At 39.7% G+C, this 17342-nt stretch overlaps 1 protein-coding gene across 1 annotated transcript in view; it reads right to left on the reverse strand.

The window, feature by feature from the left end:
- Window positions 1–17342, reverse strand: part of TBCK (TBC1 domain containing kinase) — a 175633-nt gene that overhangs the window by 64228 nt on the left and 94063 nt on the right. Inside the window, exon 20 of the mRNA XM_059661769.1 lies at window positions 16199–16284. Coding sequence (XP_059517752.1) covers window positions 16199–16284 — 86 coding nt within the window. The remainder of the gene's footprint in view (window positions 1–16198; window positions 16285–17342) is intronic.

Raw genomic sequence — 17342 nt, forward strand, 5'->3', positions numbered from 1 at the left:
TCTACCTACTAGATGCCAGTAGCACTTGCGCGGTTTTGTCAAAAATGTCTACAGACATTGCCAATAATCCCCGGGGAGGCAAAACTGCCCCTGTTTGAGGACCACTGTGTAAATCCTAAAGAAACCAATAAGAAAACACAACAAAGAGTTACAGCTAATATGCCAACAAAGGAGATAAACAGAATCACAGAAAAAAAAAATCCAATTAATCCAAAGAAGGCAGGGAAAATGGAAAATGAGAACAAAGAACTGATGAACAAATAATAAAAATAGCCAAATGGCGGATTTAAAGAAAGCAACACAATAATCACATGGTTAATTTTATGTCAACCTGACTGGGCCACTGGGTGCCCAGATATTTAGCTAACCATTATCCTGGGTGTGTCTGTGAGGGTGTTTCTGGAAAAAGTCAACATGTGAGTCAGTAGACTGAGTAAAACAGATTGTCCTCTCTAATGTGAGCGGGCCTATGCAATTTGCTGAAGATCTATGTAGAACAAAAGTCAGGGTAAGGGAGAATTCACACTCTCTGCCTAACTGATAGGATATAGCAGTGAACAAAGCATAATTCTAGCCTGAAAGGTGCTTGCACTTCATTAAGAGCAGTAGTTGCTCATTAAATATTCTCTCAGTCCATTCCAATTATGTTCTTGCCTCCACCTCACCACCAAAACTACTCTTTTGTACATGAAAGATTAGCCAAATCTAATGGCCAGTTTCAGCAGTTTGACACGTTGACTACCCTCATCTCCTCAAACCGCCCCACCCCTTCCCCTGCCGCCAAGTCTGCTTCCAAGACTTCACATTCATCTAGTTTTCAGTTTTCTTCTTATCTGACTGCTTCTTCTCCATCTTGTTTGTTGGCTCCTCTTCATCTCCCTGACAGATATTGGTGTGCCCATGTTCAGTGCTTGGACCTTTTCTCTCTTTCTCCAAATGATTACATACAGTGTGAGAACTCCCGTTTTAATAGCTCCATTCCAATTTCTCCCCTGAACTACAAATTCATGTGTCCAAATGCCTACTTGACATCTCTATTTGTATGTTTAACAGAACAGATCATATCCCAAACTAAGCTCCGTGCACTTTTTCCATAATCAGTGCCTTCAAATACAGTCTTATAAATCTCAGGTAAGAGCAACTTTATTCTTCCAATTGCTCAGGCAAAAAAATTCTGTAATCATTCTTGACTCTTCTTTCTCCTACATTGTACATTTGTCATCAGCAGTTATATGGGCTCTACCTTCAAAATATATCCAGAATATGAAAAGTCCTACCACCCTGACTCCCAATTTCCTGATTTAAGCCACTATCATCTCTTGCTTAGATTACTGACATTAGCCCATAAGCAGTCCTCTAGATTCCATCCTTGCTCTCCTTAGGCTTCTCTGACCATAGCAGCCTCAATTATCTGATTAGAGTATTTAGATCAGAACATGCCACTCCTCTGCTCAATGGTGTCCAGTGGCTTTCTGCCACTGACAATAAAAGCAAAAGTCCTAACTCTGACCTATAAGACCCTATGTAATCTGGCCCTCCAATTACATCTTTGACCTCACCTCCTTATTCACTGGGCTCCACTCACACAGTCTCCTGGTTGCTCCTTCCATGTCCCTGGCATGCTTCCATGCCAGGGCTGTAGCACTTGCTGCTGCTTCTGCATAAACTACTCTTTTCTTCAGTTCCTTAAGGCATTTATTCAAAAGTCACCTTTTCTGTGAGATTTTCCTAGGCTACCATACTTAAAATTCAATTCCTCCATGTGAGTACTAACATCCATGTCTCTGTTTTAGTTTATTGCCCCCTCTCTTTAAACTTACCACTATCTAACATATCACAGTATATTTATCTTTATTGTCTGTCCCCCACTAGATTATGAGGGTAGAGATTATGCCTGTTTTTTCCACTGATGTACCTGGGGTCTAGGGAAATGCCTGGCACATAAATAATAGACATTCAAATATTTGTTGAAAGAATGAATGAAATATATAATAAAGATAATCAAAAGGGGTAAATTAAAAGTTCCAAATAATCATGAAATTATACATTTTCTTAAGGAATTTTCAATAAGTATCAAATAATGAGAAAATCAGTAAATCTCCCTTGGTCAACACATTTAATAAATCCTTTATGTTAAGTAGTCAAAAGTATTGAAAAAAACAAACTTGAAATTTTAAATTATATACCTATATTTTGATAACAATTATAAAAAGAATTATTAAAAGTAAGAGAAATGAGGTTCTGGCTGGGTAGGTCAATTGGTTATTAGTTAGAATGTCATCCCAATGCACCAAAGTGGAGGGTTTGATCCCCAATCAGGGCATAGACAAGAATCAATCAATGAATGCATACATAAGTGGAACAAATCCATGTTTCTCTCTATCATCAATAAATAATTAAAAAAGTAAAATATAGCATATTTGATATTGAAAAGTAATAATTCAAGTTGAATTAATTTCTTAAATATCCTATGTAATAAAAGGCTAATATGCAAATAGACCAAATGGTGGAACAACTGAACAACCAAATAACTGGTTGCTATGATGTGTGCTGACCACCAGGGGGCATGCGTGGAACATGGTGGGCATTGGCAGCAGAGCGCGGAGCACGGCAGGCGTTGGCTGCGGTGGGATGGTGGAGCAGGTGAGCGGGGGCGCCAGATCAAGGTGTGGCACCAGTCGCTGTCATCAGGGTGGGCCTCTGGTGGTTACTGAGAATTCTTTGCTCTCGTATGCCATGGTCCTGCCCAGCACTCGCCCCTGCTGCTGGTGCCAGCCCCGCTCGCTTGGCGCTGTCAGCAGGTGCAAGTGGTGGCTGCAGGCCCCTATAGCCCCTGAGGGCTTCTCCACTTCCCCCTGCTTCTGAGGGGCAATCGGGCCAGCAGCTGCCACTCACACCTGCTGACCATGCCGGCCCCACTCGCACCTGCTGCTGGTGCTGGCCCCAATCGCTTCGTGTTGTCAACATGTGAGAGTGGCAGAAGTGGGGCTGCCAGAAGACAGGGGATTGGGGGACGTGGCAGGAGGGGTCGGGCAGGGGTGCAAAGGATGTGCCGAGACCTGCCCCTTTGCCCACCCAGCCTTGTGGCCCGCAGTTCCTTTCAAGGTGAACGAATTCATGCACTGGGCCCTTAGATGCTCAGCAACAAGTCACCTCTTATCAACTAAATTACAGTCAGATAAATACATAGGTAATATATTCTGTGAGGTTGTAATGCCTGTTAGTTATTCTTTCTATATTTCTTCATTTTATTTTATTTTTAAACTAGAGGCCCGGTGCATAAAATTCATGCATGGGTAGGGTCCCTAGGCCTGGTTGGCGATCAGGGTCGATCGGGGCCTTTCTTCCCCTGACTGCCTGCTGTTGGCTGGGGCCTTCCTTCCCCTGGCGGCTGGCTGCTGGTCCGGGCCTACCTTCGCTCCGCGCTGCCCCCTGGTGGTCAGTGCACATCATAGTGAGTGGTCAAACTCTCAGTTGGTCGAACTCCCGAGGGGACAATTTGCATATCAGCCTTTTATTATATAGGATTTTTTATTGTTTAAAGTATTAAATATAGTGTTACATATGTCTCCCCTCATTGACCTCTCACTGGCCATCCCCACCTCCCTATAATTTTAAGATTTAGGCAATCTTAACTGATATTTTCATTTTATTTATTTATTTATTTATTTATTTATTTATTTATTTACTTACTTACTTACTTATTTTTCTGATATTTTCATTTTAGAGAATTTCTTAAAATATTAGTTATTTCTTCACAATATAGGCTGATACACACAAAAACTCCTAGCAAAATAAGGTAATATTGAATATTAGGCTGGCTCAGGTTTTAACTTTTAAAATAACAAATAAATAATAAAATTTTTATTGCAAATACAAAAAATACCTAAAATTAGTCTTATCAAGTTAGAGATGTTATTAGCTATTTTCTGATTTCAAGTTGAAAACTGAAACCTAGTGAAAACAAATCTAACATGCATTGACTATTTTCTCTAGATTATGAAATTATATACTCTTGCTAGTCTGCTAAGAGTCAGCTGAGTAAATACTGCCCCCTAGCAACATCAAGAAAGAATAATGATATTTAGTATTTCATGATGTCTTTTCCATATGGGCTGATAATATAACAACCTTAAATATCATAGGGAAAAAAAGGCAGGGGCCTCATTAATTTGATTTTGAAGAGCAGAAAACTGTGGCTCAAAAACTTATAAATGTATAAGAATGAAAGATTTAGAAAGAAAATATTTCTTATAAACTCTGAATCTTTTGTCAAAGTGTTTTTAATTCACAAACATTACATGTTCTTTCTATAAAAAATATTACAAAATTATTAAAAAGGGGGAGGTCTTTATAATCTACCTTCTTATGAGCATACTATATTTTATGTTTACCTCATCAGAAATATTTTTATATTTAAATTACTATAAGCCACATATTGATCATTAGTTTGATGCCTTGCATTAATTCCCTGCATTAGGGAAATGTACGTCTAGTCTAGCCAGTCAAGAAAAGGATGCCTAAAAGCTCACAAGTTTTCAAGGCAGTAGAGACCATCATATATTTTCTTGAAACTTTGAAGCTCTGGAAATTGTGATCTTATAGTTACATATCTCTTTGAACATTTAGGATAGTTGTGAAGATTAGCTAATTGGATCTGAAACACCTGGCAGAGGATATGGCATATGACATCAGTATAGAAATTATAATTATCATTCTTAATAACAATCCAGAAGTTTCTGTAATTGGAAGGATTTTAACACCCTAAAGTTCTGAGATAGCTTCATGTAGCCATCTCACAAAAGATACACAAGCTTTGTTAGAAAAAGGAGGGTGGTAGTGGAAGGTTAAAAAAAAAAAAAAAAAAAAGGGAGTGTGGAGAGAGAACCAAGATGGCGGCATAGGTTAACGCTGGAGTTTGCTGCTTTGAACAACTACCTCAAAAGTAAAACTAAAAGACGGAAGGGACATCACCCAGAACCACAGGAACGCTGGCTGAGTGGAAGTCCTACAACTAGGAGGAAAGAGAAATGCATACGGACACTCAGAGGAGGCGCAGTGCTGAAGTCAAATTCTGAGGTGCGGAGTGGGCGGAACGGGCTGGCGGCGGAGGGCGCGGTTGTTGTTTTCAATCGGGAGGGAGTCGCAGACTCTGAGCTCCAGATACAGGCGAGTCTTTAGGGACCCAGACTCAAACGGGAGAAGCGGGACTGTCTGGCTTCGGTCAGAGAGAGTGCAGCTTTCTCTCCAAGCTTTGCAGCGGGTGCTGGAACTCAGAGAGGCAGAGCCCCTGGGGACAGGACTGAGAGCCGCCATAACTGCTCTCTCCAGCCCACCCTGTTGATCCTGTGCGACCCGCCCCGCCCAAGCCCTGCACAGAGGCATTTGCAGGATAGCCTCAGGCAAAGGCTAGATTAGCACCTCCCTAGAGGACAGAAGTTCTCTCACTGCTGACACAGCTGATTCTCATAGCCACTTGGCCTGGAGGTCAAACCCTCCCTGGGATTAGCTACAACAATCAAGGTTTAACTATAAGTCTGCGAACAAAGACCACTAGGGGGTGCACCAAGGAAGCATAACAAAATGCGGAGACAAAGAAACAGGACAAAATTGTCAATGGAAGATATAGAGTTCAGAACCACACTTTTAAGGTCTCTCAAGAACTGTTTAGAAGCCGCCGATAAACTTTATGAGATCTACAAGAAAACTAATGAGACCCTCGATGTTATATTGGGGAACCAACTAGAAATTAAGCATACACGGACTGAAACAATGAATATTATACAGACTCCCGACAGCAGACCAGAGGAGCGCAAGAATCAAGTCAATGATTTGAAATGCGAGGAAGCAAAAAACACCCAACCGGAAAAGCAAAATGAAAAAAGAATCCAAAAATGCGAGGATAGTGTAAGGAGCCTCTGGGACAGCTTCAAGCGTACCAACATCAGAATTATAGGGGTGCCAGAAGATGAGAGAGACCAAGATATTGAAAACCTATTTGAAGAAATAATGACAGAAAACTTCCCCCACCTGGTGAAAGAAATGGACTTACAGGTCCAAGAAGCGCGGAGAACCCCAAACAAAAGGAATCCAAACAGGACCACACCAAGACACATCATAATTAAAATGCCAAGAGCAAAAGACAAAGAGAGAATCTTAAAAGCAGCAAGAGAAAGAAACCGAGTTACCTACAAGGGAATACCCATACGACTGTCAGCTGATTTCTCAACAGAAACTTTGCAGGCCAGAAGGGAATGGCAAGAAATATTCAAAGTGATGAATACCAAGAACCTACAACCACGATTACTTTATCCAGCAAAGCTATCATTCAGAATTGAAGGTCAGATAAAGAGCTTCACAGATAAGGAAAAGCTAAAGGAGTTCATCACCACCAAACCAGGATTATATGAAATGCTGAAAGGTATCCTTTAAGAAGAGGAAGAGGAAGAAAAAGGTAAAGATACAAATTATGAACAACAAATATGCATCTATCAACAAGTGAATCTAAGAATCAAGTGAATAAATAATCTGAACAGAATGAACTGGTGATTATAATAGAATCAGGGACATAGAAAGGGAATGGACTGACTATTCTTGGGGGGGAAAGGGGTGTGGGAGACTCGGGAAGAGACTGGACAAAAATCGTGCACCTATGGATGAGGACAGTGGGTGGGGAGTGAGGGCGGAGGGTAGGGCGGGAACTGGGAGGAGGGGAGTTATGGGGGGGGGGGAAAAAGAGGAACAAATGTAATAATCTGAACAATAAAGATTTAATTAAAAAAAAAAAAGGGAATCCTCAACACTGGGAATTGTAGGTATTATTTTACAGGTTGAGGTAAACTCATTTAAAGGTAGGCATAGCCTAAGGAGGCTAAATTATTCACAGTCCTGCTGGCTCTCAGAATCAACATCCCTCAATTCCATTTCAGGTACTGTGAGTTCAGAAAATTACAAATATTCTTACATAAAATTTTTTCTTCTACTTTACAAATTCTATAAGATCCTTTATTTTGTGAATATTTGACTATTACTGTTCTCTAACTAAATATTCAATTATTTCCAACTATGCTAAAGATTAAAATAATAAAAGTAGAATAATGATAGAATTGCATAGAAGGATTGTACATTGTTAAAAATAAATCACTATTATACCACCTTTTATTTTTCTTATTGTGCTATCCAAAGCATTACATCATCTTTCAAAAAGATACAAAAGATATGTGAAGATACCATTATTGTCTATTTTTTTTTCTTTTAAAGATTTTAATATACACAGTTGAGAATTCAGAATTTTTCATTTTCCACCACTACTAGAAAAAAGAAGAACATTGACAGAGGATGTTTCCCAATTATTAGATCAATCAGAAGATTGGTAGTAGTAATCTAGAGTCTAGTGAAATGGTAATGTTGGTAATATTAGTGACATTTCAGAATGTGAATGCTCAGATGATGGTATCTTAGATGAATTTCCTCAAACACAAGAAACAAAGTAAACAAATTTAAAATTCAATGGGAAAGACCTCATCACACAATATTTTGGAAGATAAACCTGAACCATCCTATTTTGCTAAACAGATGTGTGAGAGTAATTTTGAAATGAGATTTCTGCAACAAAATGTGATACAATTCAAGTGGACAAATGCCAAAGGTAGATGTGTTTACAAAGTGATTAGAAGAAAACAGATGAATAAAAACAAAAACAAATCATTAGATTTATCATTCTAAATTTGTGTTCCTAAATCTAAAAATGAAAATATTTTATACGTATGAGAGAAAAAAAACATTTTTAACTAAGTTATGAGCCCTGTAAATGTTTTGTTTTGATAATTATGCTTTGATCATGTAAGTATAAGAAGAACCACAAAAGCCAAATCTATTAGGTGTGTATTTGAAATCTGGATCAGGCTTTACATGATGGATATGCTCCAGGTTTATGCATGACAGATGAACAGTATCAAAGGATACTGCACACCTCACATACATATATTTTCAAAAACAGGAATATATGGAATAAAATTTTGGGTTTGCTATGTTGAAATTCTTTTAAAAATATTTTTATTGACTTCAGAGAGGGAAGGAGACAGAAAGAGAGACAGAACATTAATGATGAGAGAGAATCACTGATGAGTCTGCAACCCGGGCATGTGCCCTTGACCGTAATCAAACCCGGGACACTTCAGTCCACAGGCCGATGCTCTATACACTGAGCCAAACCGGCTAGGGCTGAAATTCTTACTAAAAATTTTAAGTACATTATTTTTACTATGCCTTTGTCCTACTTCTACAAATTATTTTAAAAAATAATTTAAAAGGTCCATTGGACCCAGAAGGTAAATGGTTTTCTTTTTCTTTATATCAAAGGTTATAATAGTAACATCTTTTGCAAATAATTATTTCCTTAATACTGAAATTTTTAAAAAAATAAGTTAACGCATAAATATTTCTTTCTTTTTTATTTTTACCAAGGTTTGCAATTTTGAATTAAAAAACCCTATAAAATAGAAATCTTATCTAATAATAGAAAATATGTAAATTAACTATCCCTCCGCTACGCCCACCAGCCAATCAGAAGAGTATGCAAATTAACCCAACAAAGATGGCAGTTAATTTGCATACAGAGGGGCAAAGTGGTGGAGCAAAGACTGAAGGCTTCGTCTGGAGCCGCGAAGACTGAAGGCTCTGGACGGAGCGAAGGCGTGGGTCCCAGGGGCTGGAGGAAACCCGGTGCCGGCAGCCAAGGGAAGGGATGGCTATTGCACGAATCTCTTCGTGCAACGGGCCTCTAGTTAATAATAAAATCACTTGGATCATTTAATGGTTTTGAGATCCACACAATCATTCTTGGGAAGGATTAGTTACACTTCCAGAGTACCTTTGAATTATCTCATTGAATACAATAAAAACTTTCCAAAAATTTCTAAAACAATTGATTAACTTTGCATAAAAGACTATAAAAGATGTAACTTTCTAGGAGATAGAAAAGTACCTTAAAAACAAGCAAATAAAAAAGTTTAAAATTTAAAGTGGTGAGTGGCAATGTCACCAATTCTGAAAAACAAGAAAGTCTTTATTGTTATTAGTATCATGTCTCCTCTGGCAAAGTATTCATTAACTGAGGCAGCAAAATAAGATATCTATTATAGCCTGTGATATCATGTTTTCCTAAATGTAAATCATCCTATATAATAAAAGCCTAGGTGGTGTCATGCGATGCCCTCATGCAATGTTGTCACAAGATGGCTGCCCTCACATCGTCACACGATGGTCACCACAAGATGGTCTGCAGGGGAGGGCAGTTGGGGGCGAGATCAGGCCTGCAGGGGAGGGCAATTGTGGGCCATCAGGCTGGCAGGGGAGGGCAGTTGGGAGTAACCAGGCCTGCAGGGGAGGGCAGTTGGGGGCAAGATAAGGCCAGCAGGGGAGGGCAGTTGGGGGCAATCAGGCTGGCAGGGAAGGGCAGTTGGGGGTAACCAGGCCAGCAGGGGAGGGCAGTTGGGGGCCATCAGGCTGGCAGGGGAGGGCAGTTGGGGGCCATCAGGCTGGCAGGGGAGGGCAGTTGGGGGTAACGAGGCCGGCAGGGGGGGGCAGTTGGGGGCAATCAGGCAGGCAGACAGGCAAGTGCTTAGGAGCCAAGGGGTCCCAGATTGGAGAGGGTACAGGCTAGGCTGAGGGACAACCCCCCCCCCCCGCCCCGCGCACAAATTTCGTGCACCGGGCCTCTAGTACTAATATAACCAAAGAAGTAGTGCAACATTATCAGATGCTAATAAGTAAAACACCAATAATGGTTCATCGTTAACACTCACTGTGTACTTGGAACTCTATTGAACAGGTTATATGTACTATCTCATTTAATCATCACAATAATACTATGAGGTAAATACTAAGAATAAGAGGACTGTGCATAAGAGAAACTAACTTAAGTATTTAGCCTAGTAAGTTGACATGTCAGGATTGGAATTCTCGCTCATTGGATACCAGCATCTGAGTACTAACTCTCATATCTGCTTTCTCAAATCCGACTCACAGATCCCTAGAGATCCTCTGGGACTCGTCAGGAGTCCATGAACTAAAAGCTATCTCTGTAAAAATACTAAGATTTTTTTCGCTCTTTTTTTACTGTATTAATATTTGAGCTAATGGTGCAAAATCTCTAGTGGATAAAACTGCTGACACCTTACCACAAATCAAGGTAGCAGCACTAAAGTATAATAGTCATATCCTTGTGAAGAAGTAAAAAGTATTCATGGAATTACCATCTTTTTAATGTCTCATGAGACAAAGTGTGAAGTGTGCATAAAGCACCTGTGCTGTATATGAATGAAGCACAAGGGTTTTCTTGAGAAATAGCACCTGGACAATTGTTTGAGCTGTGAATCAGTGTAGGTGCTTTTAAGAAAAAATAGCGTTTTTTATTTGAAAGAATGACATATAAATAATGATTTTTTTCATACTTGGATATTTGGCAGACATTTCTAAAAAAATGAAATGAGCCTGTTATTTTAAGAAAAATTTCTAGCTGTTAGATGAAGATTGAAATTTTAGAAAACTTGTATCTGCCACTCTGAGCTTGCAGCCTCCCAAAACTTAAAGATTTTTTGGATGAGATCAGTGGTGATATTAATGAATGTGATTTTTTAAAATATTATACAAATGTTTCATAGATGAAAGATCTATTGTAAGAAAGAGAGCTCAACAAGTCACACATATTCAAGGGCCTTGAAGTATCCAAGGTTAGTAGAATAGGTTTAGGACTACTGTCAGGGTCACCCTAGCAGCAGCCAGACAAAAGGACACATCCCGGCACTCTTCAGATAAGGTAAGACAGATTAGTAGGGACTCTTGTTATGAAAAATTCTAAAAAAGGTGCACTTTCCTAATTTATCCTGTAACCACATCTAAAAAGCTCATTGTCAATAGTTTAAAATGTAAAATTTCTTTATATAACAGTAATATGAAGGCCAGGAATAAATGAACAAATGAGTAAAGAAAACAAACACTAAGTACAAAAGTATTTCTGGGCAATCCTTTCACATTGTTAGCACAGGCTCAGTTGAATATAACTTTGAAAATGACAGTGGTCAGCTTTTAAGGAAAGAGAATGTCAGTAGTAGCATAGACATCCATAAGATTGCAGTTAAGCCCTATCTGGTTTGGCTCCGTGGATAGAGGATCGGCCTATGGGCTGAAAGGTCCCGGGTTTGATTCCAGTCAAGGGCACATGCCTGGGTTGCAGGCTCGATCCCCAGTAGGGGGCATGCAGGAGATTCTCTCTCATCACTGATGTTTCTATCTCTCCCTCTCCCTTCCTCTATGAAATCAATAAAAATATATTTTAAAAAAAGATTGCAGTTAAGTAAAAATGATTTTGCCAGCCAATTTGCTTACCATTGAATTTATTCGCTTTATCTTTAGGAATGATAATCAGTTCAAAAGCACATAGAATACTGAGATATAGCCCTTATCATTTCTCTTAAGGGCCACTGACAACTTTTCAAAATTTACAAGTTTAATGCTATTCATAGCATTTCAGGAAAACAGTTTCTTTAAAAATGAAAAAGCGTACTTTCCTCTTCTCATCTCAAAGTCCTGGTATATTTTCAGAGGTAGAAACATACACGAAGACAAAAATGATAAAAATCACCCTGGTCTCAACTCTGCCAAATATAGATTATTCACCCTATTTATATGTAAATCACATAACTACCATGACATATAAAATCTAAGCATCACATCAGTGCACAATATCCCTAACTATTCAGGCTTCAGCAGTGCTCAGCACTCAGAGCTCTGTGAAATGGAAAGAAGCCAGAAATCACAATCTTCCCTGCAATGGGAGCCTGCATTTCAATGATGGAAGACTAATGAAGGCTTACTTTGAGAGGATTAGTTATTGAGCAAGAAACTCAGTTTGGGATTGTATTACCCTTTCCCTTAATGAATCATTTGTATTGTTAGAGGTACAGAAAAGTTCCCTAAACAATTATTTTAAATGTAAAGCAATGAAGATAATAATTCCAGGGGGGTGGAGGGGGGTAGGAAGAAACACTGCACATATAAATGAATAAAATGCAACTAAAAATAAGTGATTACAAGAGTAAGAAAAATGTTAGAAAAATTCACCATTTTATCACACCCCTTACACTACTACTAATTGTCAACAATCTCTATATTTAAAATATCAAATCCTCCCCCAAACCAACTTCAAGTCTGTTTTCAAAGATAAATTTAAAAATAGTTTTGAAATTTTCATATTATCTAAAGATAAGAAACAGGACAACTAAACACAACAAAACAACAAAAATCAGGATAAAAGATTTCAAAACCAATCTTCCTATCACCAATTTAATGTTCTTTGTTAACTACCTTTCATTTGCCCATTCTTTCTGACAAGAGAATAGTTGCAGAAAAGGGGATTTTCTCCAAATAAGATATACACTCTGTCCCTTCATTTCTCTTTGTTTATTCTAGAATTCTCAGTAGTAATGGAACCATTCCCTTTAGGGGGTTTGGAAATACATGCAGAGTCATATTTCAGAAATAGGTGTAAGCATTTCATTGTTACAGTGATTAGGGGACTGCTACAGAGAATCAATGGCTGGGGCACAGGAAAGCACAGCATTTGCCACATTCTCCCATCCCGCATGACTTAGTAATGTCTCTTAAGACTAATCATACTACATATTAAAAGCAATATTACTTTCATAATAATAATGGTATTGAAGAGAATACCATTTTATAAGAATTTATACAAAAATGTCCCAGTAATTATAGGAGGGGATCATAGCAGAGAGGTAAGCATGAATAGAACAATGATAATCTATCAAAATTATTAAATTACTAGAGGCCCGGTGGACAAAAATTTGTGCACTCTGAGGCGGGGGAGGGGTCGCTAAGCCCGGCCTGTGCTCTCTTGCAGTCTGGGACACCTTGGGGGATGACCACCCGCTGGCTTTGGCCCGCTCCCCAGGGGATTGGGCCTAAGCTGGCAATCAGACATCCCTCTGGCAGCCTGGGAGCCCTCGGGGGATGTCCACTTGCCAGTGGGGAGAAGGCCTAAGCTGCAATCAGACATCCTTAGCGCTGCTGAGGATGCGGGAGAGGCTCCCACCACCACTGCTGTGATGGCAGCCATCAGCCTGGCTTGTGACTGAGCAGAGCTCCTCCTGTTGGAGCACACTGACCACCAGGGGGCAGCTCCTGCATTGAGCATCTGCCTCCTGGTAGTCAGTGTGTGTCATAGTGACCAGTCATTCTCAGTCGTTCTGCTGTTCGGGCCAGTTTGCCTATTACCCTTTTATTATATAGGATAGAGGCCTGGTGCATGGGTAGGGGCTGGCTGGTTTGCCTTGAAGGGTGTCCCGGATCAGGGTGGGGGTCCCGCTGGAGTGCCTGGCCAGCCTGGGTGAGGGGCTGATGGCTGTTTGCAGGGTGGTAACACCCCCTTCAGGGTGGGGGTCCAGACTGGGGTGCCTGGCCAGTGGGGACCCTCACCCATGGAGGTTTTGCCAGTCTGGGTGAGGGGCTGAGGGCCATTTTCAGGCTGTCCAAGACCCGCCTCACCCCCCCCACCCCCCCCCCCCCCCCCCCGTGACAGAGGCTCCCAGCCTCTCCTTTTTTTCTTTTACTCTGGGATTTATTTACCTTCTAAAATTGACACTTTGTAGCCTTGAGAGGACCTCAGAGCTGGCCAGGGTGGGCGCTCCAGCTCCGTGGCCACTGCTGGCTGAAAGCAGGTATGTGGGGTTTATTTATCTTCTATAATTGAAACTTTGTTGCTTTGAGTGGAGCTCAGAGCCAGCTGTAGCAGCTGGGAAGCTTGGCTTCCTCTATCATTGGGGCAACCATGCCCCCTGCTTGCTCCAGCTCTGTGGCTGCCGGCCGTCATCTTGGTTGGGTTAATTTGCATATAGGTGCTCTGATTGACCGGTGGACGTGGCTTAAGGTGTAGCAGAGGTACAGTCAATTTGTATGTTTGTCTTTTATTAGTGTAGACTAGAGGCCCGATGCATGAAAATTCCTGCATTAGAGGGCGGGGTCCCTCAGCCCGGCCTGCCCCCTCTCACAGTCTGGGAGCCCTCAGGGGCGTTTGGCTATCTGGCGATCAGGGGAAGGCGACGCCCCATCACACCTCTGCTGCTGCCACTGCCGGCAGCCAAGCCTTGGCCGGCCCTGGTTACCTGAGCCTCGGGCGGCCCTGGTTACCTGAGCCTAGGATGGCCCTGGGTGGCTGGGGGGCTGAGGGGCCTGGGTGCTGCCATCTTGTGGCTGTGGGTGCTGCCATCTTTGAGGGCATGGCAGTCAATTAGCATATTCCCTCCTTATTAACTGTGGGCACCACCATCCTTGAGGGCGGGCCAGTCAATTAGCATATTCCCTTCTTATTGGCTGTGGGTGCTGCCATCTTTGTGACGGTGTGAGGGTCAATTAGCATATTCCCTCTTTATTAGATAGGATTGGATAATTAACTCACCCTACACAGCGCATTTAACGAACACCACTGTACTCATCTACCCAGAGTTAACAAATGTTTTGCCACAACTGCTTCAAAATAATTTAAATCAAGTAATATATTATCAATAGAATGGAAGGCTCCTTTGTACCACTCTTCTATTGAAATTCTCTCTTTTCAAAATATGTTGTACTTTGTATGAATTCTGCAAGAATTCCTTCCTAAATGGAAATTATAAAAATGACATTCCACATTCAGGTATTTCAGTCAACCTAGAATTTATTTTTATGTATGGTGTGGGGTTGAACTTTGAATCCCATCTCCTCTCCATATAGCTACCTAATTTTATCAGGGCTATTTATTCAATAATCCTTTCATTGCTAATTGATTAATAGATCCCTCTCTGTCACATACAAAATTCCATATATTAGGGGGTCTGTTTTTTGTTTTCTTTTCTGTTTTATATTAATATCATAGTATTTATTTTCTTTTGGTTACCAGAGGGGCAAAAGGTGGGGGGAATGGAAGAGATTAGCCAAAGAACACATATGTATAGGCTATGGACACAGACAACAAGCTGCACGGGGGTGTGGGGGGGGGGGGCGGGCGGGTGTCACTTCTTGAAGGAGGCCAAGGCAGGGGAAATGGGGGACATCTGTGATAGTATCAACAATAAAAAATGTTATACTTTCTTTTTCTATTCTTCTAGTGAATACTATTAACATTTTAATATGCTTTCTTGTACTTCTGCATTCCTTTTGAACAGAGATACTGACTGTCCTTTCTTCTGGATTATCTTTTCAAATATAAGTATACAAGAACAGCCTGGGAAAACAGAAACAGAATCTCCCCTTGCAGCAAAGGACAAGTTTTCTTACTGGTATACCCTTGGAAGAAAAAGAGAGTGTTTTTCTCTCTCTAGAGCAAAGGGAAGGCATTTTAAAAATTCAAATTCCCTAAAATCAGGGTTTCTTTCCTATAACGTAATTCACCGCATATGCAAGTACCACCTAGACCCTTTACTTTGTCTCAGTGGGACCAACACAGATATGTGAACCAACATATTTGGGGAACCAACACAAATATGTGAATGTTCAGGTCGCTTGCTCTGCTGTCAGTGAAAGTCCTTTGTCTCTGACACAGGAGTCTTGTGTTTTCCACCAACAGCCATTAAACAGTAAAAGGCTCATTTATTAGCTTTTAAATAGGGTAAAATCAAATTGTTTGAAAAACATATTAGTGTTATGTTAAACTGTGTTGTGAAGGGTTTTCACTTGGATTTTATGAGACTTGGGCCTATTTTTATAGAATTAGGTAATCTGAACTTAGTGGATTCTTAAGTAGCTTCTGTGTTTTGCTTGATACGTTACCTTGGGAGCTTTGCCAGATTTTGGCTTACTTCATTAGCGTCTCTACAGTTCATATTAAGCTGAAACTCAGAGTTGACTTGCAAAGGGTAGCAATGGTGTTGCTTAGCCCATTACTCACCTGCAGTATGTGACAGGGAGTCAAGCCTCTTTTAAGTGGAAGTTAGACTACAGTATCATTCCTTTTGAGATAGAAATCTCAAGTTCCTGGAAGGTAACCACACCGACTTTATACTACTAACAAAAGACTGTAATTAGTATGAGGAACTTGTTCAGATTGGACTTCTTATGACAACAAAACTTTAAAAACAGCACTCTTTCATGCTGCCAATTTCTGCTTTATCTTTGACCTCATGTTAATAATGTGCCAGGTACTTACATCTGGAATAAATCCAATCTCATTGAGATGATTACTCAGCTCTGGATCATGGAATGCAATCATTTGAGAGAACACAGTCAAATACTCTGAAATGACAATAAAATTTAAGACAATCGTTATTTTCACCCAGTACCTCAAATAAAACATCAAATTCATATACATTAGTTTATTTATATTTTGAATGAAAGTTAATTTCTCCATTAAAATGTGCTTTAATAGATAATTTGATTTTGTTACCACTTTAATCAGTTACTGCTAACTACCAAACAAACATACCAACAAACTATGATATAGCTTATTTTCCATCTTCAGACCAATTAGTTCATTTCTTTAATCACAAATTATACACATGATGAATGATGTTTTCCTATTAGGTTCTACAAATACATTTAATTTAGTAATGTTAAATTGAATTTCTTTTATGTTTGGAAAGTGTAACCAATAGCAGTACCAAATAGAATAATTATATCTCAAATTTGATAATATATACAGACATAGGCATTTGTTCCAGTTCTAACTTATTTCCACTCTGCATTTGGCATATTTAGAAATAAGAATTAACATCATGCTAACAAGAAAATAGGAATACAGTAGGCAAGTAAGTGTTGATTCTAATCCTATACTAATTCATAGGGTTCAGTTGCATTGTAAGGAATATTTTCTTATTTTTTCCAACAACTTACTATTATTCCAATTTACTAACTATGAACTAATCTAAACAATATACTTGTAACAATCTACTCAAGGGCAAGTAACCATCATTTTGAACATATTAAAAACAAAATTAAAACGTATTTCAAAAATGACAGTAATCCAATGAAAGATTTCTTCTTAATTAATAACCTCAACTAGTTCTTTCAATAAAGTTATAAATCTGTTTTTCAAACCAAATATTTGATGAAAATAACCTCCTAATATAATGTCTATTATTCTCTTTTAGTTTTTAAAGTTCTTTACTTTTAAGTTTCAAGAACTTGTGTAAAATTTTGACAATCTCTTAGTACAAGTAGCCTTCCCCTATTTTCCACAATTAAAATTTTGATTCTAATGATCATAAATATTTTTATAATTATCCTATACTAGAGGCCTGGTGCACAAAAATTTGTGCACTCAGGTGGGGGGGGGGAATCCCTCAGCTCGGCCT

The sequence above is a fragment of the Myotis daubentonii genome, chromosome 1, assembly GCF_963259705.1.
Source record: "Myotis daubentonii chromosome 1, mMyoDau2.1, whole genome shotgun sequence".
In the NCBI taxonomy this organism is placed as follows: Eukaryota; Metazoa; Chordata; class Mammalia; order Chiroptera; family Vespertilionidae; genus Myotis; species Myotis daubentonii.